The sequence below is a fragment of the Colobus angolensis genome, unplaced genomic scaffold (genome assembly GCF_000951035.1).
Source record: "Colobus angolensis palliatus isolate OR3802 unplaced genomic scaffold, Cang.pa_1.0 Scaffold546, whole genome shotgun sequence".
Taxonomy (NCBI): domain Eukaryota; kingdom Metazoa; phylum Chordata; class Mammalia; order Primates; family Cercopithecidae; genus Colobus; species Colobus angolensis.
The window spans coordinates 826,602-854,414 of record NW_012118999.1 but is presented as its reverse complement, the minus strand read 5'-3'; the positions used below and the strand labels follow the sequence as shown (position 1 = coordinate 854,414).

The following is a 27,813-nucleotide window of genomic DNA, read 5'->3' as shown; positions in this document are numbered from 1 at the left end:
TAAAGAATGATTAAAGATGGTAATATAGTAAGTAGTATTGTACATTGGGAAAAACATTAAACTAGAATTTGTAGTGTTTTTTTTTGTTTGTTTTGCTATTTTTAACCATTAGATAGATATATGATCTTGGGAAAATCATTTAATCTCAGTTTTCTTGTCTGTAATATGAGTATATAATCATACTTGTGGGAGAGATGCAGAGAGAGAGAGAGAATACACATTCATATTAAAACTCTTTGTTACAGGAGGAAGTTAGGGGAAAATTAAATCTTGTCACCACGGAGACTGAAATAAGGTTCCATACTGTCAGATCATATAAATTTAAAAATCACTTCTGAAACTTTAGCCCTCTACTCTTTAAGCAGAAAAACTTCACCTAAAGAGGTCTATGACCTGGCTGAGATTCAAGGGGAGAAATTTTTGTTAGGAAGGAAGGTGCAATTACAGCAAGACAATCTAGAAGTGTTGGCTGATTCCCTCTTAGAAAATCCTTGGGCAGTAATTCTGACCTTGCCTGGGGATTGTAAGAGAATATTACTATGATCAACTCTGGGAGAGGAATGTGCTTAAGAAGCACATTTTAGAAGTGCCTTACTCCTACCAGAGAACTCTGGGGATTTCCCAAGACCTGTGTCTGCCTTGCAAGGAGTGTCTGGTTATAATTAGTCAGATTTCTGTTGTGTTGTTTTTGTGGTAAGTTAAAGATTTCATTACAGTTAATCAGTCATACATATATAAATCTTATATATATATATTATTTTTTTTTTTTTAAATTAGGCAACCTCTCTCTGTCACCCAGGCTGGAGTGCAGTGGCACAAATCTCAGCTCACTACATCCTCCACCTCCTGAGTTCAAGTGATTCTCCTGCCTCAGCCTCCCAAGTAGCTGGAATTACATGCACACGCCACCACACCTGGCTGATTTTTGTATTTTTAGTAGAGATGGGGTTTTGCTGTGTTGGCCATGCTGGTCTCAAACCCCTCACCTCAAGTAATCCGCCCGATTCGGCCTCCCAAAGTGGTGAGATTACAGGCATGAGCCACCACTCCCAGCCTAATTAGTCATATTTTAATTAGACCTAATTCAGGGCTGATTTTTCTCAGACTATCCTTCTACCTGTTTGCACCTGTGGGAATAAGTAGTTTTAACTTTAACATAGACTATGAGTTTTGAGTTTATATCCTGAATATATTTTAGGCTTTCTAAAATAGCAGCCCTGCTACATGCTGATATGGCAGGTTGCACCCTACCTAGTATGAGAGCCCATCCTCATCAAGCATAGCCATAGGGTAGGAATTCTGCATTCTTCAACTGTTGAGGCTTTGTCATGAGTCTGTGTCCTGAGCTCATGGCCAAATGTGGTCCAGGAACCCAAGTACACACACGACTGTGCCCCTATATCCTTAGCTTCTCACTGGCTTCTTTCCTTGCTGGGATGGCCTTCTGCTCTGGACCTTAGCCTGCTCGCCTGGGTCCTTAACAACTTACCCAACTCTTGCCAGGCCCTTCTCACCAAGGATTCCTCCCAATTCCCCTGCACATAACTACAGCCTGGATTCTCCCCAGCTCTACAGCTTGCAGTATTACACTGTCTAGAGATTCCTGTTGCTGTGCCTCACACTATAGGACAGACTTCCTGGTACTAATAAAGCCAGCCTAGATCAACCCAAGTTAATCACATCCGTACAAACACTGTGATTGGAGCTGCTGGCCACCCTGAGGGAACCAGCCCATAGCCCAGTTAGCTCCTGACCATTGTGGGTTTCTTCCCTTTGCAGGCACCTGCTGCTAGCATCCCTTTGTGCACTAATACTAGCTAGGGAGGGTTCCAACTCTAGTCATGCCAGCATGCACAAATTCTCCAGGGACACAAAGGGTGGTTTCTGTGGAAAAAGGAGCCTATTTTCTGCCTCCACTGAGGATATCCTCAGAGTAAATGTATGCACAACAAATGCTTTAGTACTGTGACATAAAATTAATTGTTGGCCAGGCATGGGTCACTCAAACCTGTAATCCCAGCACTGTGGGAAGCCAAGGCAGGTGGATCACTTGAGGCCAGGAGTTTGAGACCATCCTGGCCAACATGGCAAAACCCCTTCTGTACTACAAATGCAAAAATTAGCTGGACGTGGTGGCACATGCCTGTAATCCTAGCTACTTGGGAGGCCAAGGCATGAGAATTGCTTGAACCTGGGAGGCGGAGGTTGCAGTGAGCTAATACCACACCACTGCACTCCAGCCTGGGTGACAGAGCAAGACTGTCCCCAAAAAAGTAAACTAAAATAATTTTTTAGTAGGCAAAGTGAGATACAGTTGGCTGTATTAAGTAGTATTAAGTTAAAATACAACTCTGTTACCTGCTGCAACGAAAGATATACAATTGCAAAATTATTGTAGCGCAGAATCTAGCACCAACAATCTGAAACGCAGTCTCTAAGCTAAACATAATCTTTTTACAAATTTAATTAGTTGGGAAATTAGGGATGCTCAGGGTTGAACAGCCTGGGTCTGTCATGGAGAGAATGTGTAACCAATAGAAGGCCTATAAGGCTTTAGAAACAGAAGTCCCTCGTTGGCTTTCAACCAAACTGAATCCATTACACCTGCCAAATCTGTCCAGAGTCCATTTCTTCTTAGGAACCACTAACTACCCAGCCATCCAGATGTGCCATGTGTTTCCTGCCACCTGCTTTAGAGAAACATCTGGTGTCTTTATTACCTTGCTGTGGCTGGGGGAATTTTCCACTCCTCTCCATGGCCTTCTGTTCTTTTGAGTGAGTATTGTTTGTGCTACTGCATATAGATTCAAATTTACTGTCCAGCTTTCCTCCTCTTTGTGCAGTGCTGACTCATTTTCCCCAGATATTTGTTTCTGTGCAGCTTGCTGTAGTCCCTTGGTCTCTCTTGGAAAATGACAGTAAGGCATTTTTGAAGTGTTGGAAGGCTTTTGCTGGGGCTTTATCCAGCTCTCCCTGTTTGGTTTATTGGCAAAAGGGTCCCACTCTGCGTTTATGTAGAATTTACCCATTATTTCTATTCCTGCCTTTCAAGTTGGAACCAGGTTAGCAAATGATAGAAAATTAAATCCAGATGATTTGTGATAAGAAATATGTTTTGTGAAAAAGACTACTCAGTCATAAAGAATGCTCAGAATTAGATTATACAAATGCTTCTGTTATCACACTTTCAAGTGGTACAGGCACTCCTGATTTTGATTCAAGGCAAGGAAATTCTATTTAGCTTTTTATTTATTTAATGTTTCTGTTTTAAATGAGCAGGACCTCACTAAAGCATAAAAGAAATTAAGTCTTCAATAGGGCCTGCCTCCTAATCACCTATGTGCTTCATAACCCAACAGAGATGATGAATAAATTTGCTGTGGCCTCATAGTTTATAATTTACCTCTGCACTGTTTCAACAGCAATGGTTTTCATGCTCTTTAATTTCAGGAAACCTGTGATCTGGGGAAGATAAAACCTGAGGCCAGACGATACTTGGAAAAGTCCATTAAAATGGGGAAAAGAAATGGACTCCATCTTCCTGAACAAGTACAGAATGTGAGTTTATGTTTCCTTTTCTTACCAGAAAAAGAAATGAATAAATAAAACAAAATACTGGTTGAACGTCCCTAATCCAGAAATCCAAAATGCTCCTCAGGCTGAAACTTTTGGGTGCCAACATGATGCTCAGAGGAAATGCTCATTGGAGCATTTCAGGTTTTACGGGTAGGTGTGCTCTACTGGTAATAATGGGAATATTCCAAACTCCAGAAAACTCCAAAATCTGAAATGTTTCAAGCCCCAAGCATTTCGGATAAGGGATATTCAACTTGTGCAACAGAAAACAGAAAATACGGAAACAGATGGCTTTATAATAAAATAACCCATAATACAAATTCATCTACAATGTATTTAGTGGTTTTACATTCTACAACTCCTGTTAACCTCAGGAGTTAACCTCAGGAGTCTGTTTGGTGACGGACAAACAACTGATAACTTAAAATTGTTCTTTAACCTTGTACAAGTTTTATTTGTTTCATGTGTGTTGAGCTTATTTTCCCTATCCTGTTTTACATTCTTTAAGAGCTGCTTTTAGGTCTTAGTAGTTGGTTTGTCTTTTCACTCCCTTGGTCATACAGAGATGGGGCACTGATTTTAAAATCCGTACCAATGGAGAGTTTTTAAACTTTGGAATGGAGTATCCTATGTTTAATACATGCCCCTTAAGAGAAAAGAGATTAGCTGCTGAAAGATGCCTCTCAAAGTTTTTCTTTTGTCTGATGCCAGTCAAGTCTTCTAGGTTCAAAAATAAAGTCGGCTCCAGAAATTTCTTCTTGGAAAGGAAATACAGTCCATGATTTATTTCCAGGTCATTCTTCTAGCCCGCAGGACTGGGAATAAGTTTGGAAGAAATCCAAATCAAGTGTTGTCAGCATGTTAGCTATGACCACAGGCACCACTGAGATATGGGTACCTTTCTCCCACCTAAAGCCCTTTGATCACCTTGTATCCTCTTCCTTCACCTAGTTAGAGGAGAAATGTGATTGATCTCACTTACCTGACCCTTTGCTTTCCTGGTCAATTCTTAATTCTGTTTGGAGCATGAACACTGTATTAGTTAAGATATGTTTGGTTGCAGCTAACAAAACCCTATTTAAACAAGATTTATTTGCTTGCATAACTGGAAGGTCAAGGGGTGAGCTGCATGGGTTGGTTTGATCCTGATGCACAGTGGAGTCATTGGCCATCTGATTTTTCTATTTCTCTACTCTGTCTTCCTCAGTGTTAGTTTTATCTAAAGACTGGCTTCCTTTCATTACTAAAATGGCTATAAATCTAAAAACTCCACCATCCAGAAGGACATAGAGAAGCCACCAGTAAACCTCTCCTCATGTCTTAATAGCCCAGAGTGGATCCTGTAGTTAATCCTGAATTCCCTTTTAGTCAATGGAATGCCAGGCCTGGGTTATCTGAACAGTCTCGAGGGCAACGGGGTTAGAATGACGCCCAACTCGTGCAGAAGTCACACCCCTAGAGTTGCAGATAGGATCAGGTCCTATCTGAACTACATGGGCGCTGCAAAGTGAGGCAGAGATAGAAAGGGGGTTGAGAGTATCGGAAAACACCACTGAACAATGTGTTAGGTCAGTAGTATCAAATTTAGTCTGCATCAGAATTACACGGAGGGCTTATTAAAACTCTGATTATAGGACTCAACTTTTAAGAGTTGGCACTTTAGTAGGTTTAGTGTTGGGGTCCCAAGAATTTGCGTTTCTAACAACTTCCCTGGTGATGGTGATGCTCCTAGCCAGGGCTACACTTTGAGAAGCAGTAAATTTCATTATGTAACATTGTTAGAAGAATGGGACAGATTAATAAAATTGTATCATGGTTTTTTTGGGTTTTTTTTCTGGTGGTTTCCTTCTTATTGCTTCGTTTGATCTCCCACCTAGTACTTTTTATGTGAATCTTAGGGTCCATAAATCATCTTTGTTTACAAAAGCTCTATAAAACTAAAACATCACCTTTTCCCCGAAGCAACAATAGAATGAATTACTCAGCTCTTATCTCTTGGTTTACTTCATAACCAGATGTTGATTACTGAATTAAAATTTTGAATTGGAAACGATTAGAAATTTGCTAATTGGTAATGTGCTGCTAGATTTATTCATTCACTCATAAACTATTTATTGTGTATTTACTATGTGCAATATATTGCCGTTTACTGTACCTCCTAAATTTATTCTTCAAATTCACAACTAATTTCCAAGACATCACCAGGCTTGCCTTTCTGTAAGTGCTATACACAGATACACGTGGACATGACATAGTGGACTGCAGAAACCTATTTTATCAAGCACATATCTACAGAAGTACTTCCTGGAGTTTGGGCACAGAAGTCAATATTCATATAAAAGTGAAACTCGATTGATGGCGATAAAAATGAGTCGTTTTTTTCAAACAATTCTCCTGCCTCAGACTCCGAAGTAGCTGGGATTATAGTCACACAGCACCACACCCAGCTAATTTTTGTATTTTTAGTAGAGATGGGCTTTCACCATGTTGGCCAGGCTGGTCTCGAACTCCTGACCTCAAATGATCCACCCGTCTTGGCCTCCCAAATTGCTGGGATTACAGGCATGGGCCACCGTGCCCTGCACAAAATGAGTTTCTTTTTATTGCTAATGTCCTGTATTTTTATCTTCCTTTCAGGAAATCAAATCAATGAAGAAAAGAGTGAGTGAGCTATGTATTGATTTTAACAAAAACCTCAATGAGGATGATACCTTCCTTGTATTTTCCAAGGCTGAACTTTGTAAGTTTTATTATTTTTCTAGATTAAATCATATAATTTAGGCAAATAGTGTTACCTCACAGTTTGTTTTACTTTCCAGATACAAAATTTATAAATCATCGTTCAAATAATTATTTTAAACATGATCCAGTACCTAAGCCCACTACCCCTTCTACAGAAGAGACAATCAAACTAACCAAAATTAGATTTTAGGCTAATGAGAGTATATACAATTTCTAGAGACAGTCCAGAGGGGACTTAATAATCTTTTTTTTTTTTTTTTTTTTTGAGACGGAGTCTTGCTCTGTCGCCGGGCTGGAGTGCAGTGGCCGAATCTCAGCTGACTGCAAGCTCCGCCTCTCGGGTTTACGCCATTCTCCTGCCTCAGCCTCCCGAGTAGCTGGGACTACAGGCGCCCGCCACCTCGCCCGGCTAGTTTTTTGCATTTTTTAGTAGAGACGGGGTTTCACCATGTTAGCCAGGATGGTCTCGATCTCCTGACGTCGTGATCCGCCCGTCTCGGCCTCCCAAAGTGCTGGGATTACAGGCTTGAGCCACCGCGCCCGGCCTTTTTTTTTTTTTTTTTCATAATTTTTCTTGGTAGTTTATACTTGTGTTTAACAGCCTTCAGTGCCTTAAATTTTTTTTTTTTTTTTTTGACTTGCAATGTTTCCTGCATTGTATCTTAAACTATTAGTCTCTTCTTATTCAGTCCTGGGTCTTTTTTTTTTTTTTTTTTCTGAGACAGAGTCTCTCTCTCTGTCGCCAGGCTGGAGTGCAGTGGCGCAGTCTCAGCTCACTGCAACCTCTGCCTCCCTGGTTCAAGCGATTCTCTTGCCTGAGCCTCCCAAGTAACTGGGACTACAGGCACGTGCCACCACGCCCAACTAATTTTTGTAATTTTGGTAGAGACAAAGTTTCACCACATTGGCCAGGATGGTCTCGCTCTCTTGACCTGGTAATCCACCCACCTCGGCCTCCCAAAGTGCTGGGATTACATGCGTGAGCCACTGTGCCCAGCCATCCTGGGTCTGTCTTCGCTTAATTTTACCTGCTCTCCACTGAAACATCATTTGCAAAAGTTTACTGAAACCTGTTCATATTTTGAATTACCATCTCCCAAGGCACCTGGCTTCTAACAGCCACCACCATTCCAACAATATCAAAATGATATTTAGGCCGGGCGCGGTGGCTCAAGCCTGTAATCCCAGCACTTTGGGAGGCGGAGACGGGTGGATCACGAGGTCAGGAGATCGAGACCATCCTGGTCTACACGGTGAAACCCCGTCTCTACTAAAAGTACAAAAAACTAGCCGGGCGAGATGGCGGGCACCTGTAGTCCCAGCTACTCGGGAGGCTGAGGCAGGAGAATGGCGTGAACCCGGGAGGCGGAGCTTGTAGTGGGCCGAGATCGCGCCGCTGCACTCCAGCCTGGGCGACAGAGCGAGGCTCCGTCTCAAAAAAAAAAAAAAAAAAAATATTTTAAAGGGATTGTCATTATTTTACTTGAATTTCAGTTACTCCACAAAATTCCTAGAGCTACTAAAAGGCACCATGCCAATGCTAAATAAACCAGCAATGAGTGGAAAATTTGATATATGAGAAAATGATTTTTTGCAGGTGCTCTTCCTGATGATTTCATTGATAGTTTAGAAAAGACAGATGATGACAAGTATAAAATTACCTTAAAATATCCACACTATTTCCCTGTCATGAAGAAATGTTGTATCCCTGAAACCAGAAGAAGGATGGAAATGGCTTTTAATACAAGGTGCAAAGAGGTATTATAAATGTTTGTCTTTCTTTTGTTTTAATGGAATATTTTAAGAAAAGGGTTTACTTTGTTCACCAGTGTCAAAGTCAACTCAGAGACTGCTATTCCTGTGTGTGTGCACTGTATCTCTAATTCCTCAGACTTACAAGACTTTTAGCTTTTACATTGCTCATTGACAACCTGCTTGGTGTGGTCACAGGATAAGCTGTTCTAATAAAAATAGAATGGGTTAAACAAATTAGAAGTTGCTCCTCTCCTAAATCAGCAATCCAGCACTGATAAGTCCTGGTTTAATATGGAAAAGATAAAAGGAAGAAGTAAACAGGGATTCTCAGTCATCTAGCCAGTTCTACCATGATCTGCCTCTCTAGCTATCCAAGTAACCATGAGGACCCTTTTTTCTTTACATAGGACCCATTCACCATTTGTTAATTCCCAGTTACTGCCTGAATTTCAAAGACCAGGATCTCTGGGTGATATAGTCCTCCCTGGTTGTAGCTTCTCATAATCCAGCAAACTATAAAAGGAAAGACAGGTTATCAGCTCCTCACCCCCACACCCTCCCCAACACCCCCAGTGATGGCATAGGAAAAGAATAACCACACTAAAAAGTCCCATTTGGAAAAAGAAAGGCTGGGAAACGTAGCAAGCTCATAGCAATTTTCTAAAACTTTCAAACTGCTCAGGAATTGTGAAGATTCTGTACTGTGTTGAAGTTTCTTGGTTAGCTTGTTGGGCTAAACTTGGATCTGCTTTCTCACAAGAATTCCTTTATCAATTGTACTCCATGTTTGCCCACAGGGAATTGTTTTTGTCCATTATCCTTGATGACCATATCTTGGCAGTGGACTGCTGGTCCTGCTAATGTCAGGTAGAATCCCAAGGGTTACTTTAGGGATCAAATAATCGCAAACTTTTGTAAGCCAGACTTATGATATCTTGGGTATTACAGCCTCCTCAAAAACGTAGGTTTCTTGTCTGTTTGCCTCTAATCAGATGCATGTCAAAATAACTATACCAAAATATCACTTTTGGTCATCGTTCTTAAACTTGCCAAATCTTATATACTGGCTTCTGAATTTATCCATTTATCCATCATTATCCATTTAGTGAAGTCTGTTTTCAGGCCCTCTGAACATAGTGAGCTTCTGGAGGAAGGCAGCATTCTCAAAGTCATGTCTGCAGTTCAGTAACTCTGAGTGACAGCCTTTTCTCCTGACACTAGGAATACAGAGCAATTGGCTTTTCCAACCATCTGAAGATTGTAGGCCATAGGCAGAACCTCCTTGAGCAGAATTCTTTTCCTTCCATCTTTAGAAACTGGCCATTTCTCACCCAAGTTCATCTCTCCCATGTAATCTTTCAAAAAGCAACAAATGCCAAAAAAATACCTCCCAACAGTATTAGTTTTCCCAAACAATTTCTCTAGACTAAGACTTAGTAGGTACGTGGCCTGCCTTCTGAGTTATGGCAAGCAACAGTTTTCACAAATACCCATAGTATAATGAGAACCTGCTTCCCAACCTGCAGTCTCTGCGTCCCTACTTTCCATTCCTGTACATTTTTCATTTTTATTGTTAGTAGCAACTGATTTCTGGTATTCATCTCTACATATGTCAGGGTCCAGGCTAAGGGACTTGACAGAAGTCAAAAGCACAGTAACTCAAATAAGATAAAAGTTTTATCTTTCCAGAAAGTAGATTAGAGGTTACCAGGGAATGGGGAGAGGGAAGACTGGGGAGTTAATGGTTACAGAGTTTCTGTTTGGGGTAATGGAAGAGTTTTAGAAACCGATCATGGTAGTGGTTGCACAACGGAATGAGTATTATTGCCGTTGAATTTTACATGGCTAGAATGGCAGATTTAACCACTATTTTGAAAAAAAAAAAAAGAGATTTGTCTTGTAACTGTAAGTCAAGAGGTGAGTGGTCCAGAGGTGGAAGACAGCTCTACCATCCTCAGTATGTGGCTTTCAGGGTCATTGTTATCATTTTCAGTTCACAGCCTGCGGCAAAGATCTATCAGACATGACCCAGAAATTTCACTCATCACTACATTCACATCCCGTTGTCCCATTGAGTATCACATGGCCACAGCTGGCTTTGAGGAAGGCTGGGAAACATAATTAGGTAACCAAGTGTCCAGCAAACATTCAGAGTTCAGTCAGGCACAGTGGCTCACACTTGTAATCCCAACACTTTGGGAGGCCAAAGCAAGAGGACTGCTTGAGGCCAGGAGTTCAAGACCAGCCTGAGCAATATGGCAAGACCTCACCTCAGTGAAAACTTAAAAAAAAAAACAAAAAAATTCAGAGTTCTATTACTAAAAGAAAAAATAAGAGAACAGATATTGGGAGAAAATTGGCAGTCTATAGAGAAGATCTGGAGAAACTCCAAAAAAATGAAAGAAAATCTAATTAACCTAATTTTAGAACTTGGAGAATTATGTTATGTGTGTTTCCCTATTCTGTGTTTCCATTTTAGTTTTAAAATAATCATAACAGATAATTATATAGTGTTTGGTTATGTGCCAGGCATTTGTCTAAGTACTTTACATATATTCTCATTTGAATCTTCATGATTACTCTCCAGTGTAGGTATTTTTATTTTCCACATCTTACAAATGAGAAAACTGAGGCTCAGAAAGCTCTAGAATTTGCCCAAGATCAGGTAACTAGTAAATGGTAGACCACATTTTGAATGCAGGTAGTGTGACCTCCGTGTGTGATTTTCCTTAGAAATCGGTCTGTAAATAATTTGCTGATTTGATTATTGGGATTAGTTTTTTATTTTACTTTAACATTTATTCACTTCCTCTAGGAGAATTATTTTTTATTTCATTGTTAAGAAAATAATAAAATAATATCAATTTTTGTATTTATAATACAAATAAAATATAAAAGATATTTGTAATGTTAACTTGGGAAAAACCCCTGAAACATTTTTAAAAGCAGAATTTTGTAGTGCCTTAGTTCATTTGTGCTGCTATAACAAAATACCACAGATGAAGTAATTTATGAACTATAGACATTTTTCACAGTTCTGAAGGATGTGAAATTCAAGATCAAGGGGCACCAGCATTCAGTGTCTAGAAAGGGCCTTTTTTCTGTGTCCTCACATGGCAGAAGGGGGAAGGCAGAAAAGGCCCAAGTTCTTTAGCTCTAGCCCTTTTATAAGGAACTAATCATTAGTCACTTCCCAAAAGGCCCTGCCTTTTAACACTACTACAAAAGGGATTATGTTTCAATATGTGAATTTTGGGGGACATTCAGATCATAGCATGTGGCATTAAGTATATTCACATTGAGAATATGTTTATATTTTTCTGCAGCCATCACCTCCATCCACCTGCAGAGATTTTTCGTCTTCCTTAACTGAAACTGTACCCATTAAGCATTAACTCCCCATTACCCCCTTTCCCCAGACCCTGGCAGTTGCTATTCTATTCTGTGTCTCTGTGAATTTCACTACTCTAGGAACTTCATTTAAGTGGAATAATAAAATATTTGTCTTTTTGTATCTGGCTTATTTCACTTAGCATACCTTAAAGGATCATCCATGTTGTAGCGTGTCAGAATTTCCTTCCTTGTGAAGGCAGAGTTATATTCCATTGTATATGTATGCCACATTTTGTTTACCTGTATATCTGTCCATGGACACTTGGGTTGCTTCCATCTTTTGGCTGTTATAAATAATGCTGCTGTGAACATGGGTGTGTTGATCTCTCTTCGAGTCTCTGCTTTCAATTTTCTGTGTTATTTTCCGAGATGTGGAATTGCTGGATCATATGGTTTAATTTTTTTAGGAATCACCATACCATTTTCTACAGCAGCTGAACTACTTTACATTCTCATCAGCAATGCGCAAGGGTTCCAATTTCTCCATTTCCTCACCAGCACATTTTCTGTGTTTTTAAAAATAGTAGCCATATGAATGGGTATGAAATTAAGAAGATAAGTGTTATGTTTTGTGTCTTTTACCGCAATAAAAATGTACAAAAGAACTGAAAGTACCCATATTTGGTGCAGTTCTGTCAGTAAAAATAAATACGGATTCGCTATATTCATTAAAAATATATTTTCATTCTAAGTTTATAGCACCTACGGTTTTATTAAGACCTCATAGTTATCTCCTGAGGTGTAAAAAGTCATAAATTATTTCAGAAATCAAACGAAATCATGAATCCAAAAAGAAAGAAAAAAAAGCCTAGAACACCAAAATGGAACAGAAGTTTAAATGCTCTAAAAATATTTGACAATTTTACAAACCTAAAAATACATACAATAATTCTTCCTTTTAATGCTTTGGATCAAATTATTGATTAGCCTTTGTTTTGTTGCTGTTGTTTATTACTAGGAAAACACCATAATTTTGCAGCAGCTACTCCCACTACGGGCCAAGGTAGCCAAACTACTCGGTTATAGCACACATGCTGACTTCGTCCTTGAAATGAACACTGCAAAGAGCACAAGCCGCGTAACAGCCTTTCTAGGTTAGTTTTTTTTTTTTTCTATGACTGTTTTGCTGTACCATGTCAACGGGACAGAAGGCCTCAGAACATAGTATGCCTTTGAGAACATCCTACTTTTCATTCATTCGAGAGAAGTATATTGATCACCTATTATGTGTTAGAAGTATGCTTGGTTTTAGGGACTGCTCATTGTTTATATTGCTGTATAGGCCTGGCTTCACTGTATCTTATATCTTGTTTAGGCTGTTTATACCAATTCCTAATATGACATGTAGGTTCTAACAGAGAGTTACTAAAGTTACTGGCTTTATTCACTGTCACTGGGGATTTAGTAGTCATAGCATGGCTGCTTATGAATTTGTATAAAATAAGCTGACAAATATGACATACATAAAAATAGAACATATATAAACAAAAAACATTTAATATTCCAGAAACCACTTGTTAATATACAGAACTAATATAAAATAATATACATAAAAACTATTATCTAATAACTGTAATATAAAATAATATACATAAAAACTATTATCTAATAACTGTAATATAAAATAATATACATAAAAACTATTATCTAATAACTATATTAAGGTTAAACTCCATAAATGGTACGTATTTGTTATTGTATAATTCACTCATTCATTCATGAGACATTTCTGAAATAACTATTCAGCCTTAGGCAGTATGCTAAATAGTAGGATTACAGAAAGGAATAAAACAAGGTCCTTTTTGCTGGGCGTGGCAGCTCATGCCTATAATCCCAGCACTTTGGGAGGCCGAGGTGGGAGGACTACTTGAGGCCTATAGTCCAAGGCCAGCGTGGGAAACAAAGAGACCCCAACCCTGTGTCTACAGAAAAATTTAAAAATTAGCCAGGCACGGTGAGATGTGCCTGTGTAATTTTAGCTACTTGGGAGGCTGAGGTGGGAGGATCCCTTGAGCCCAGGAGTTCAAGGCTACAGTGAGCCATGATCATGCCACTGTGCTCCAGCCTGGGTGACAGAGCAAGACCCTGTCTCTGAAAATAAAGATAATTTTTTAAAAAGAGACAAGGTCCTTTTCTCAATGGATTTGTCACTTACTGGAAACAACAGAAGTGTGAACAGGTAATTACTCTACAGTCTGATGCATGGTATAAAAGAGGATGGCTGAGAGAGTTAACAGGTTTGTAGAGAATGTTTCCTTCAGTGGGGATTGCATACACTAAAATGTTCCTTAGTAACCACCTGACTAACTTAATTCATTTAAAGGAGTTTTCCTTCTAATTTGAGTTTGGCATATTCCTATGCAAAGTGTCCTCTTGGGAGGCTAAGGTTTGAGGATCCCTTGAATTTGGGAGTTGGAGTCCAGCCTGGGCAACATAGCAGAACTCTCTCGCTCTCTCACTTGCTCGTTCTCTCTCTATATATATGTGTGTGTGTGCGTGTGTGTGTGTGCGCGTGCACGCATGTGCGTGTGTATACATGCATGCACACAAACACACACACATACATATATGGAAAACTATATCTTTGTATCCTCCATGAGTTTCCTCATTTCTCTTCACAGTATTCCTCGGGCTGTTCCTCCATCTCTCACTTTGTGGGGTTGCCTTCTGAACTGCCATGTCCTCTGCCAAGCCAGGCATGTTTATATCTTAACATATGTAACAAAAATGTAAAAAATAAATGCATAAGACCATACTCATTTAGCCAAATACAGTAAAGTGAAAAATTGACCACAGCAATGTAATTTGTGGTTCTCAGAACTTTCTCCAGCTAAAAACTGGAATTGCTGTGTCCAGATAGACCTTCATAGAAATGGGGTAATGAGAAACTAAACCCATTGATAGGAATTTCTGGATAACATTGACCACAGGTCACGTCTGATGTGTTTTTCCTAGCTTTCTTAGGAGTCCAACTAACTGCATTGAAGAATAATCATGTACATGACTTTGGCTTCATTGTTGCTTTACTTCCTGAATAACATTCTTCAGTCAGTGTTCTCTGGGATAAACTTGAGCTTTGGTGATGAATTGAGGAACTCATTGCCCAGTTCTGGTGGTGTTAAAAGAAAAAGGGGCGGCCGGGCACGGTGGCTCACACCTGTAATCCCAGCATTTTGGGAGGCCAAGGTGGGTGGATCATGAGGTCAGGAGATCGAGACCATCCTGGTTAACACAGTGAAACCCCATCTGTACTAAAAAAAAAAAAAAATACAAAAAACTAGCCAGGTGTGGTGGCGAGCACCTGTAGTCCCAGCTACTCTGGAGGCTAAGGCAGAAGAATGGTGTGAACCTGGGAGTAGAGCTTGCAGTGAGCTGAGATCGGGCCACTGCACTCCAGCCTGGGCAACAGAGCGAGACTCCATCTCAAAAAAATAAAAAATAAAAAATAAAATAAAATAAAAGAGGAGCTAGGACCATAAAATCAATAACCCCGAAGAGCAAAGTGTGCTTCCATAATAGAGCCTGCTTTCCTCCCTCACTTTTTTCCTCCTCCTTTCCCTCTTTCCCCTGATTTTTCTGTATTGAATACTGCAAAGGAGGAAGCACCATGCTAAAACACAGGTGGTATTTATGAGTATGTTTGCTCCCAAAAGTAAGTAGGTCACTAACTTTTCCCTTTTCCTTCACAGATGATTTAAGCCAGAAATTAAAACCCTTGGGTGAAGCAGAACGAGAGTTTATTTTGAATTTGAAGAAAAAGGAATGTGAAGACAGGGGTTTTGAATATGATGGGAAAATCAATGCCTGGGATCTATATTACTACATGACTCAGACAGAGGAACTCAAGTACTCCATAGACCAAGAGTTCCTCAAGGAATACTTCCCAATTGAGGTGGTCACCGAAGGCTTGCTGAACACCTACCAGCAGTTGTTGGGACTCTCATTTGAGCAAGTGACAGATGCCCATGTTTGGAACAAGAGTGTTACACTTTATACTGTGAAGGATAAAGCTACAGGAGAAGTATTGGGACAGTTCTATTTGGACCTCTATCCAAGGTACTGAGGATCACGTTGTTGGAAGGGACCTTAGGGATTCAGCTGCTACCTACTTTAAGACTCTACTCTTGGCCAGGCACAGTGGCTCATGCCTGTAATCCCAACACTTTGGGAGGCCAAGGTGGGAGGATTGCTTGAGGCTGGGAGTTCGAGACCAGACTGGGCAACACAGTGAGGCCCTGTCTCTACAAAAAATTTAAAAATTAGGTCAAGTGCAGTGGCTCATGCCTGTAGTCCCAGCACTTTGGGAGGCCGAGGCAGGTGGATTGCTTGAGTCTAGGACTTAAAGACTAGCCTAGGCAACATGGCAAAACTCTGTTGTTACAAAAAATACAAAAATTAGCCAGGTGTGGTGGTACATGCCTATAGTCCCAGGTACTTGAGAGGCTGAGGTGAGAGGATCACTTGAGCCTCAGAGGTGGAGGCTGCAGTGAGCCAAGATTGCAACACTGCACTCCAGCCTAGGTGACAGAGTGAGACCCTGTCTCAAAACATAATAATAATAATTAAAAATTAGCCAGGTGTGGTAGTGCACACCTGTAGTCCTAGCTGTGCTGAAGCAGGAGGATCACTTGAGTCCAGGAGTTTAAGGTTACAGTGAGCTATTATCACACAGCTGCATTCTAGCCTAGGTGACAGAGCTAGACCCTAGCTCTAAAAAAATTAGTTAAAAAGCAGACGCTACTCTTTCATATTTCTCACGTGGGCTTCTTAGTATAGAGATTTAAAATGTGGGTATGAAGCTAGAATGTCTGGCATCATCATTTACTAGGTAAGTTACTTAACTTTTCTATGCCCCAGTTTTCTTACCTATATTATAGGTCCTATAAAATGGGAATATTAATAGTACCTGCTTTGTATGCTCATTGTAAGGATTAAATTGGTTAAATACATACAAAGCATTTAGAATACTGCTCAGCACATAGTGAAGGCTTAATCAAAGTTAGCTGCTACCATTGTCATTATCATCATCATCTAGTTTGTGCACTACATTTACTTAATTTAATATTGACCACCACCCAGGCATGGTGGCCCACACCTGTAATCCCAGCATTTTGGAAGGCTGAGGTGGGCAGATCACTTGAGGTCAGGAGCTCGAGATCAGCCTGGCCAATATGGTGAAACCCCATCTCTCCTAAAAATACAAAAATTAAACTGGCATCTGTAGTCTCAGCTACTCGGGAGGCCAAGGTATGAGAATAGCTTGAACCCTGGAACCAAGATCACGCCAATACACTCCAGCCTGGACAACAGAGCAAGACTCTTAACTCAAAAAACATAAATAAAATAAAATTGAGCACCAGAATGTTTATTAGGTAATCTGTCTGCTAATCATCTATGGCCACTCCCTTCAGTCTGGCTGAGAGGCAGCACAGTCTAGTAGAAGTAGAAAAACCTTTGCAGTCAGTCAGATTTGAGTTTGAATGCTCAAGTAATGTAACCTCTTTGAGATTCTGTTTCTTCCTCTGTAATATGGGACTGAAAATCCTTTTACAGGATTGTTTTATGCATTAAGACTATATATGCAAATCATCTTGCCCAGATATCAGTGGTAACAATTATAAAAATGTTATAATTGTGTCTGTAGCATGTAATAACTATAGATTCCATAGTGTTTCATCAGACACAAAAGGATTTGGATCTCTTTCTCCCCAGGCTACTTTCTAAAGCAAAGTCAATCTCTTATAATTACTAATCATTTTACTAAATAGATCAAAGGAGAGTATAGTATCCCCCTCATTCAGTAATACATACAAGTTTGTAATCCACTGACTTTGAGTGCTGAAAAGTAGGTTGAGTAACCGTGTTATCCAGTTGGTGGGCAGAAGTGTCTTTTAGCACCTAAGTGATTATCCCGGTGTATTAGTCCGTTCTCACAATGCTGTAAAGAACTGACTAAGACTGGGTAATTTATAAAGGAAAGAAGTTTAATTGACTTACAGTTCTGCAGGGCCTGGGAGACCTCAGGAAACTTACAATCATGGCAGAAGGGGAAGCAAACACATCCTTCTTCACTGGCAGCAGGAAGGGGAAGTGCCAAGCAAAGGGAGGAAAGCCCCTTATAAAACCATCAGATCTTGTGAGAACTCACTCACTATCATAAGACTGGCATGGGGATAACTGCCCCCGTGAATCAATTACTTCCCACTGGGTCCCTCCCATGATTCGTGAGGATTATGATAACCACAGCTCAAGATGAGCTTTGGGTGGAGACACAGCCAAACCGTATCACCTGGTGCTTTATGGACTTACTTTCACTTATATTATGACCTAAAAGTAAAACCCTGCCAAATATAGATGAGTCTTATTTTTAACTAAAAAGTGTCAGGATATAGTTTTAACCCAAGAACTCTTTCAGGAGTAATCCTTTAATATTGGAGTCTGCTATAACTGTCCTCAGATTTTCTTTCCAGGGTCAAAGAACAATTCCTGCTACCTCATTCTGCTGTCTCACTGCCGGGATATAATTAATTTCTTTTGTACTCAGAGATCTGGTCATTGCTACCAGCACCCTGGTGTGGGTGGCAGAGAGTAATCTTTGTGAAAGCAGTGACCTAAAGTTAATGTTTACTTCCTGTCATCTTAGATGTTCTCTTCATAAAGGTAAAAGGGATTAACTTGTTTTATTTGTGTAACTGACTTTTAAAAAGGGTATTCAGAATAGGTTTTAAAAAGACCAGGTACTGGCTGGGTGCAGTGGCTGTAATCCCAGCACTTTGGGAGGCCAAGGTGGGTGGATCACCTGAGGCCAGGAATTCAAGACCAGCTTGGCCAACATGGTGAAACCCTGTCTCTACTAAAAATACAAAAATCAGGCTGGGCACAGTGACTCACACCTATAGTCCCAGCACTTTGGGAGGCCAAGGAGGGCGGATCACCTGAGGTCAGGAGTTTAAGACCAGCTTGGCCATCATGGCAAAACCCTATCTCTACTAAAAATACAAAAATTAGCTGGGCGTGGTGGCAGGCACTTGTAGTCCCAACTACTCTAGAGGCTGAGGCAGGAGAATCATTTGAACCCAGAAGGTGGAGGTTATAGTGAGCCAGGATCTTGCCATCACACCACAGCCTGCGCAACAGAGCGAGACTCCATCTCAAAACAACAAGAATAAAATTAACCAGCATGGTGGTGCACACCTGTAATACCAGCTACTCAGGAGGCAAAGGCAGGAGAATTGCTTGAACCTGGGAGGTGAAGGTTGCAGTGAGCTGAGATCATGCCACTGCACTCCAGCCTGGGTGACAGAGCAAGACTCTGTCTCAAAGTAAAAAAAAAAAAAAAACAGGTACTATTAGTCTTCTGAGCAAAAGAAAAGGGGGAAAGGACACCTAATCCCAGAATGAAGTCTGATAGCTTTTGGAGAATGAAGTCTAATAGCTTTTGGAAAGACCATCACGGATGCCACGCTATATAAGAATAGACTAATTGATAGCATAATTTATGCATTTTCCCAGGCTAACTAAAAGCATTCTGTTTCAAAACGGCCTGTCTAGTTTATAAAAGAAGCTTATTTAATTGTAATTACTGATTCTTTCCTCCTCAAATAAAAGGAAAAACCTTATTGTCTGAAATTCAGTTTTTTATTCCGATTTTAATGAAAAGGCTGCCTAGTGAGTCAAACTGTCTCTTTTATTTCAAATTTGTGTTTCAGCATTGTTTCGTGTTTAATAATCCCATCTTTGAAAGAGAAAAAGTAGAACGTCATTAAAATAAATTGGACATTCAGCTGTCAGTGTCACATGCGTTCTTCATTCTTACCTCGAGATTTTTCAACAAAAGAAACTTCGGAGCTCACACAGAATGATAGTGGAGTTATTGTTTGTTTAGAGTTAGTTTTTCCATTTTAGCAAAGTAACCTACTTTCTAGAAGGTAAATTAATGTTTAAAAGCATCTCTGGTAACACATAGTTATGTGTTAATGACTGGAAGAGGCCATGCCAATGTAGTTGCTAGAGGAGAATTTTCCTATCTTGTCAACGTGTGTTTCTGGCTCCTAGGGAAGGAAAATACAATCATGCGGCCTGCTTTGGTCTCCAGCCTGGCTGCCTTCTGCCTGATGGAAGCCGGATGATGGCAGTGGCTGCCCTCGTGGTGAACTTCTCACAGCCAGTGGCAGGTCGTCCCTCTCTGCTGAGACACGATGAGGTGAGGACTTACTTCCATGAGTTTGGTCACGTGATGCATCAGATTTGTGCACAGGTGAGTTTTTTTTTCCCCCCCAGTAAACCTGCCAGTTGGTTTTTTTTAGAAAACTTTCTGACTGCTGTCAGGTTTCTGCTCCTAACATGTTTTTTCAGAAGCTGAATGTGTTCAAGAATTTTATAGGCCTCCTGCAAAACCAAAATTTTCCTTATCCTGTCCTCTTTCACAACATATTTTTACTTGGAGGTTCATCTACCAGTGAAAGAGGTTTCTCGAATAACAGCCTATGGAAAAAGAATAAGACTATCTATAAGGAAAGGTTACAGATACTTTGCTCTTTCCTTTTAATCCTTTTCCATAGGAATTTGGTATAAATTTCTCAGAAAAACTGTGCTGTAATCTCTCCTGCTTATCAATGCTTTGTTTACTTTGTGATTTTTCAATCCTCTTAGACTCTTTACTCATTTTTAAATAATAATTTTGTAACATTTCCCCTTACTAACTTCAAATTAAAATCATAGATAATATAGTATAACTATACAAAGAATTTGGCAGAGTGGAAGTGTGCAGTAGATTAAAACTGATTTTTTATTTCTGAAAATAAAAAGTACATTTATTCTCAACTTTGTAATACAATCCATTTAATTAGGCTCAGACTATTCTAGCATGAACCGTATGAACTTGCTAACATTTAACCTTTTTTTTTTTTTTTTTTTTAGACGGAGTCTTGCTCTGTCGCCCAGGCTGGAGTGCCGTGGCCGGATCTCAGCTCACCGCAAGCTCTGCCCCCGCGTTTATGCCATTCTCCTGCCTCAGCCTCCCAAGTAGCTGTGACTACAGGCGCCCACCACCTCGCCCGGCCAGTTTTTTGTATTTTTTAGTAGAGCCAGGATGGTCTCGATCTCCTGACCTCGTGATCCGCCCGTCTCAGCCTCCCAAAGTGCTGGGATTACAGGCTTGAGCCACCACGCCCGGCCCATTTAACCATTATTAACATAGGAAAATGTCTAGTTCAGCAATTCAACCTAATAGTTGAAATATACTATTATTGGCCAGGCATGGTGGCTCATGCTTGTAATCCCAGCACTTTGGGAGGCCAAGGTGGAAGGAGTGCTTGAGTCTAGGAGTTTGAGAACAGCCTGGGCAACATGGTAAAACAAACAAAAATACAAAAATTATCCAGGCATGGTGGTATATGCCTGTGGTCCCAGCTACTTGTGAGGCTGATATGGAAGGATCACTTGAGTCCAGGAGGTTGAGATTGCGGTGAGCCATGATTGTGCCACTGCACTCCAGCCTAGGTGACAGAGCAAGACCTTGACTTAAAAAAAAACAAAGAAAACCACCCAAAAAACTGATGTAACAGAAATGAAGGTACAGTTTTCCAAATTTGAAATCTTTATATGTCTCTAAAGGTAGACCTAAAAAACAACAGTGACAAAAACAAAAACCTTTTTATTAGGATACTTTTAGATTCACAGAAAACTTGCAAAGACAATACAAAGATTGCCTGTATACCCCTCACCCTCTCACCCCTATTTCTAACAGCTTCCATTCCAATAGCACATTTGTCATAGCTAAGAAGCCAGCATTCATACAGTACTCCTGACTGAACACCACAATTTATTTGGATTTTCCTTAATGGTCTTTATACAGAGAATCTTTTTAAATCAGTACAGTGTCCTCACTGAATATAAATGGAAGAAATTTTTGTGTTTTTCAAGTGATAATGCTTGGATATGACTATGCAGTAAGACATAATGAAGTATGCCGGAGGTCTGCACTGTGTGGAAGTAATCCTGAATGGAGCATCAGCAAGTGCAAACTGATTGAAGTGGTTTATGTTGTCAGCTCAAGTCCTAGAACAGTGCTGACAATGGTGGCATGATTTTCCAATATGATGAACACTTCCTGGGAAACTTCAAAGACAAGTAATCTCACTTAGATTTACACAGCAGATCCTAGCACTTGTAGTCTTAGAAATTAAAATTGTGTAAAAAAATGCTTCACAAGGCTAGGCATAGCAGCTCACACCCGCAACCCCAGCACGTTGGGAGGTCGAGGCCGGCAGATCGCCTGAACTCAGGAGTTCAAGACCAGCAACATTGTGAAACCCAGTCTCTACAGAAAATACAAAAATTAGCCAGGCATGATGGCACACACATGTAGTCCCAGCTACACGGAAGGCTGAGGCAGGAGGATTGCCTGAGCCCAGGATGTCCAGGCTGTGGTGAGCTGTGTTCACGCCACTGCACTCCAGCCTGGGTGAAAAAGTGAGACCCTGTCTCAAAAAAAGAAAAATGCTTTGCAAAAATATGTACAGTGGGGTTAGTTTCTCGGCTCAGTTACTGATAATTTTTTTCATTTATGTGAATAGTCCAGCAGGGAGTATGAATGACAAGCAGGATATGGAACAGTCTTTTTGTTGTCCCAACATGCGCAGAATCAATCCTGTGCATCCAGCATCCTTATATCCCAGAGTAGCCCTAATCATTGTAATAACCCAAAATGTACCCATTCATTTCCAAAATGCTTCTGTCACCTTTGTTTAAAAACTGTTCCGTTCTTTCAACACTTTATCTTTTATCCTGGTGCTTCCATCTTTTGTTTTAAAAAACAGAGGGAAATAATATATGAATATGTCCAGAGAAATGTCCTGATATAACCATTTTAATCTCTCTTTAATCCAAGGAAAATAAATCTTTCAGAATAATCTAACCTTTCTTTCTTAGGTGATTTTAAAATCTATTATCATAGCACTGACTGGACATGGTGGTTCATGCCTGTAATCCCAGCCCTTTGGGAGGCCGAGGCGGGAGGATTGCTTGACCCGAGGAGTTCAAGACCAAGCTGGGCAACATGACGAAAACTCATCTCTACCAAAAATACAAAAAAATTAGCTGGGTGTGGTAGTGTGGCTAGGCTTTGCAAGGCTAGGCATGGCAGCTCATACCCACATCCCCAGCACTTTGGGAGGCTGCAGTAGTCCCAGCTACTTGGGAGGCTGAAGTGGGAGGATGATTTGAGCCTGGGAGGTGGAAGTTGCAGTGAGCCGAGGTTGTGCCATTGCACTCCAGCCTGGGCGATAGGACCAGAGCCTGTTCAAAAAATAAATAAAATAGGCCAAGCGTGGTGGCTCATACCTGTCATCCAAGCACTTTGGGAGGCCCAGGCAGGCAGGTCATGTGAGGTCAGGAGTTCAAGACTAGCCTGGCCAACATGGCAAAACCCCGTCTCAACTAAGAATACAAAAATTAGCCGGGCATGATGGCACATACCTTTAATCCCAGCTACTCAGGAGGCTGAGGCAGGAGAATCGCTTGAACCCAGGAGGCAGAAACTGCAGTGAACCAAGATCGTGCCACTGCACTCCAGCCAGGGTGACAGAGTGAGATTCTGTCTCAAAATAAATAAATAAAGTCTCTTGTCATAGCACTAGGATCCCTGAAATATTTATCGCGTGGACCTTCTATCAATATCCACACTGTGGTTGACATTTCCTTTAATTAGGATAACTCCAGTTTGCATTTAAAAAAACATTTTTATAATTTAGAAAAGTCAAAAATATTTTTCTTAATTTTAAACTTATGGTGTATTAGTTATCCAAAATCCAGTTATATATTTGTACATAGATTAATAATGACCTGCTTTTAAAAAAGTGGATGCTCACATATTTGGATCTGAGGACCCTATGAAAATCTGATTTATGCTGTGGGTACCTCTTGTAGAAAAATACATCTACAAATATGCGTAAAATTCCAAAGGGCTCACAGACCCCTCAAAACCCTCACCATAATGAATCTCAAGTTAAGAACTCCTGAGTTATAGCGGTTTCCTTCTTACTTGGTTATTTCATAAGGAAGCATTTTGGTCTTTTAATCACATTTATTAAGATAATAGTGATCTTCAAATAGAGTTTTCAATGCTGTTGTTGCATGTTCTTTTTTCAGGCACAGTCCTCTTATAAACTTATTATCAAAGGCTTGCCATGTATTTGGTCAGTTCTCCACAACTCATTCCATTGTTCCCATGATTTCTTACATTAATCGTGATCTTTTGAGATAGTCAATTTAGTACTGGAAAATCTTTTTTGGTACTCTGACATTTTAGAGCTGTCTGACTTGTGACTGAACTATTAATATATATATTGCATTCACCAGCTTAGTGTGTCTCTCTTGAAACAGTAGACATATTCAGTTCTTAAAGTTTTGCCTAACCTCATCCATGAGCACAAAATGTGTCATACTGATGAATAGTGTGTTGTTAGAATTCTTTGCTTGGTCATATCTTCATGAGATTATCTTTGAAAATTATCTTCTTGTCTATTAATCCTTTCAGATAGCCTGTAATATTTTAAGTACTTTTAAAGTCATCAGCAGTGATCACCACTTTTGTTTTTCATAGGCACCAATCAATATATTTGCAAATTTATAATTTGAAAGCCTTTTGTACTGACCTAAAATAGATGATAGTGAATATGGAGATTGACAACTTCTACGTTCAGTAATACTTCTAGTTTACCTGAGAAATATATAGTGAATTAAAAATTTGCCACATATATTCAGTAGATTGGTTTTAAGAAATGGCAGCTCAGTGTTTGAGCTCTCCACTGTGGCAGTTGGCAGGTTTCATGACTAGAAGAGCTCGTTTGAGCTTGTCATCATAATATTTAAACATGTTGGCAAGAACATCTAGTTTTCAAACATGTAGATGTGCTAGATCAATATGTCTACTATCTCATCACTCAGGACATGAGTTTCACTCGTATTACGTTTACAGGGTAGGTAGGTAATTTTGAAGATAGCAATCAAGAGGTGATATCTCTAGTATCTGTTCCTGTTGCATGGCTTTATTGTGGTTTGAGCTGTCAGTAACCACTGGCCTTTGAACTTCTGTAGAGTAGTAATGCCTCTTAGCCTCCATTATGATGTCTGTGTTATGTTGTACATTAAGAGCGGTGATGATTTTGAATTGTAAAGATGTCATTATTCTATGGAAACACATCAGAGTTACACTAAAGCTTTCTTAATTAAATGTGAAAGGGATGGGCAGAGGAACTTCAAATTATGTGACTTGAAATCATTAATTTGGTTGAAAACTACTAAACAAAGCAGCTCGTCTGCTCTAAATATTTGGATTAGATACTGCTGTAGATAAATGTACCATGTATTAGTCAGAAAGGCACCCTGGTATTATGACAAGAGCACTGGATCAAACATCATCTGTGTATCTGTGGGCCAGGCTGTGTGACTTGGGGAAAGTTATTTAAACTCTTTGAACCATCTCTTTTTTCTTATTCAGAAAATGGGGACAACAGCAATTCTATGTACTTCCCTGGATGGTTGGGAGAATTAAACCAAGCAGTATGTGAAAAGGCACTTGGAAAAGCATAAGGTGCCATGCGTATGTGAAGTATTCTGAAAACTATGCTTATGTGTAATTCAGCTCTTTTGAGATCAATATACAACTCAAAACTAGAAAGGGGGGGGGGAAAGACCATTTGCCGTAAGGCAATTTACTACCACTTAAGGTTCAAAAGAATTCACAAATGCTTACCTTCAGTGGGTTTTGAGTGAAGATCTATGGAAGGTGATTGGAAACCATCACGTTTGTATTTGGTTCTGTTTTGTTTTCATGATTGCTGCCTACTTAGAAGTTTGATTCCTGAAACAATAACAGAAAGAGCAGCTTGGAGTATTGGGAGTGATGGAGGATTAGCTAAAGACCTGTGTGGGTGTATTTATCTTCAGTATTAACCCTCAGGAAGTGAAAGACAAACCAGGTTAGACCCATCAAGACCATACCTAGTCAGGCAGAATATGCAGGCTGAGAAGAAGATAGGCTTTACATTCATTCATTCATTTTTATCTTCACATTACGCTCTGAAGTAGATGGGTACTGTTATTGTCCCCATTTTCCAAGTGAAAAATCTGAGACATAGAAGGACCTGCCCAGGGTCTGATAGTCACGACCTAACTACTCTACTTTATTGCCTAGTTGTGCTCCCATTCCATGCACTGGAGACAACACTATTTCATGGTCTGAATTTGGTCTTCCAAATGTGTGGTCGCGTTGGATAGACTTCCTTCTCCTAAGTTTATTAAATGACACTCTAATAATGTAGAATGAATGCAAATGTGGAATGGATGCATTTATTTATTTCTAGGTTTCCCTGTGTGCGAGTTGACCGTTGAGGTTTCAGCCCTAAAATACAGTGAACTCCCTGTCGTCAACCTTGTGGCCTCTGCCGTCACCCTGTCTCCCTAGCCCCACTCCTGCACACTGTTAGAGTTTGTGACTTTCACACTAGATGTAATTTCTTTCAGGATCTTCTTTTTGTTATTTTATTTGTTTGCTTTTACATATACAAACAATACATACATGTGAAAATAAAATAAATGAAGTCATAAACCAAAATATGAATGTATTAACGCATAATGTTCATTTGGGAATGTGCTTATTTCTTTCATTTGCTAAGTGCATTTTCTACATGTATTATTTTTAAAAAATCAAAAATATTTTTAAAATATTTTTTTAAACATCTCTAAAGAGAGAGATGTTTAGTTTTTTGTTTGTTTGTTTGTTTGTTTGTTTTTGGAGACAGGGTCTCACTCTGTCACTCAGGCTGGAGTGCAGTGGCACAATCATGGCTCAATGTAGCCTCCACCTTTCCGGGCTCAGTTGATCCTCCCACCTCAGCTTACTAAGTAGGTGGGACCACAGGCGTGTACCACTATACCTGGGTAATTTTTGTATTTTTTGTAGAGATAGGGTTTCACCATGTTGCCCAGGCTGGTCTTGAATTCCTGGGCTCAAGCAATCTGCCCACGTCAGGCTCCCAAAATGCTGGGATTACAGACGTGAGCCACCATGCCTAGCTTATATAGTTATTTTAAGAAACAGAATTATTATCTATTGTGTCTGACATGTCATATTATGTATGGTAGAATGGGGTTCAAAAGGAAGAAAAGTTTTAGTATCCTGAATGTTTCGAATTTAGCTTGAGGACATGAAATGCAAAAAATAAAAAATTAAAAGCATAATAAGTAAAATAATAAAAGTAGAATTTTAAGTATTGAAAAAAGTAGAGAAGTGAGAAGTTGAGGTCAAGTCAAGAATGATAACAAGAGAAAGTATCTTTGAGTTGTTTAAGTTTGAATCTTCTTACAGAAACATTCTCCCCAGGGCTTCATCCATTTCACAGATATTTTTTGGACATCCTCTACTTTCGGTGCTGGATTTGGGAAATACAGTGGTGAATAAAGCATACTCTCTAGCATTTGAGTTTGAATAGTACCTTTATTTGTTTTCATCTTGAAAAGAAGCAGTTTACATAAGATGTACCTGATCAGGAAGGTATAGCTAGTTTGGGAGCCAGCCTCTGAACTTAATATGCAGAGTATTCAAAACTTCTCCAAAGTATGTTATTTCCTGGGTCCTTTAAAGGATGATGGCAATACTGAACTGTTGAACTATAGGGCAGTTGTGAAGATAAAGAAGAATGTCATCACTTTCTCTTTATTACTACTATTATTTCCAGTGTTCACTCAGTATGTGTGAAGTTAAAACTGTGGCCTTTTAATCATCTGTTTATGGCACAGTCTAGTAGATAGTGCTCACTTTTTAAAACAAAATACCTTGCCTTGTTATATAAACTTCTCCATCATCCCTGGATTTAGGGATAGATTAGACAGGCCAGGATGTGGAATGACTGCTAAGAAATCAATACTGGATCACCTCAGACAGCCAATGTCAGGTCTCCTGAGGCCTGTCCTTTTTCATGAGCACAATACACTTATTGATTTCAGCAACTGCCTTTTCTTTGAGTTAGGATTTGCTATCATGAAAATAACACTTAGTTGTAGCCATTAAAAGCAACTGGTTTCTTAATTCGAACAAGCACATGTAAGATTTTGGCCTTTAAATACAGCAAAAGCTCATAGGACTTCCGAAGCTTCAATTTATATGATTCTGGTCCTGCTGTTACTGCACTGTAGGAATTACAAAGTTAATCTCTATAGCATCAAGTTATCTGTTGTAAAAATCTGAAACAGAGTACATTTTAGACATCCTATTGTTTGTTTAAAAGATGGTAAAGAAGGCCGGGCATGGTGGCTCACACCTGTAATCCCAGCACTTTGGGAGGC

At 39.8% G+C, this 27,813-nt stretch overlaps 1 protein-coding gene across 2 annotated transcripts in view; it reads left to right on the top strand.

The window, feature by feature from the left end:
- The window catches only part of NLN (neurolysin (metallopeptidase M3 family)), a 105,819-nt gene that overhangs the window by 50,010 nt on the left and 27,996 nt on the right, over nt 1–27,813 (top strand). For both annotated transcript variants that reach the window (XM_011961300.1, XM_011961301.1), the window contains 6 exons: nt 3,451–3,558; nt 6,214–6,316; nt 7,916–8,076; nt 12,425–12,560; nt 15,156–15,522; nt 19,522–19,723. In XM_011961300.1, the coding sequence (XP_011816690.1) occupies nt 3,451–3,558; nt 6,214–6,316; nt 7,916–8,076; nt 12,425–12,560; nt 15,156–15,522; nt 19,522–19,723 (1,077 nt within the window). The remainder of the gene's footprint in view (nt 1–3,450; nt 3,559–6,213; nt 6,317–7,915; nt 8,077–12,424; nt 12,561–15,155; nt 15,523–19,521; nt 19,724–27,813) is intronic.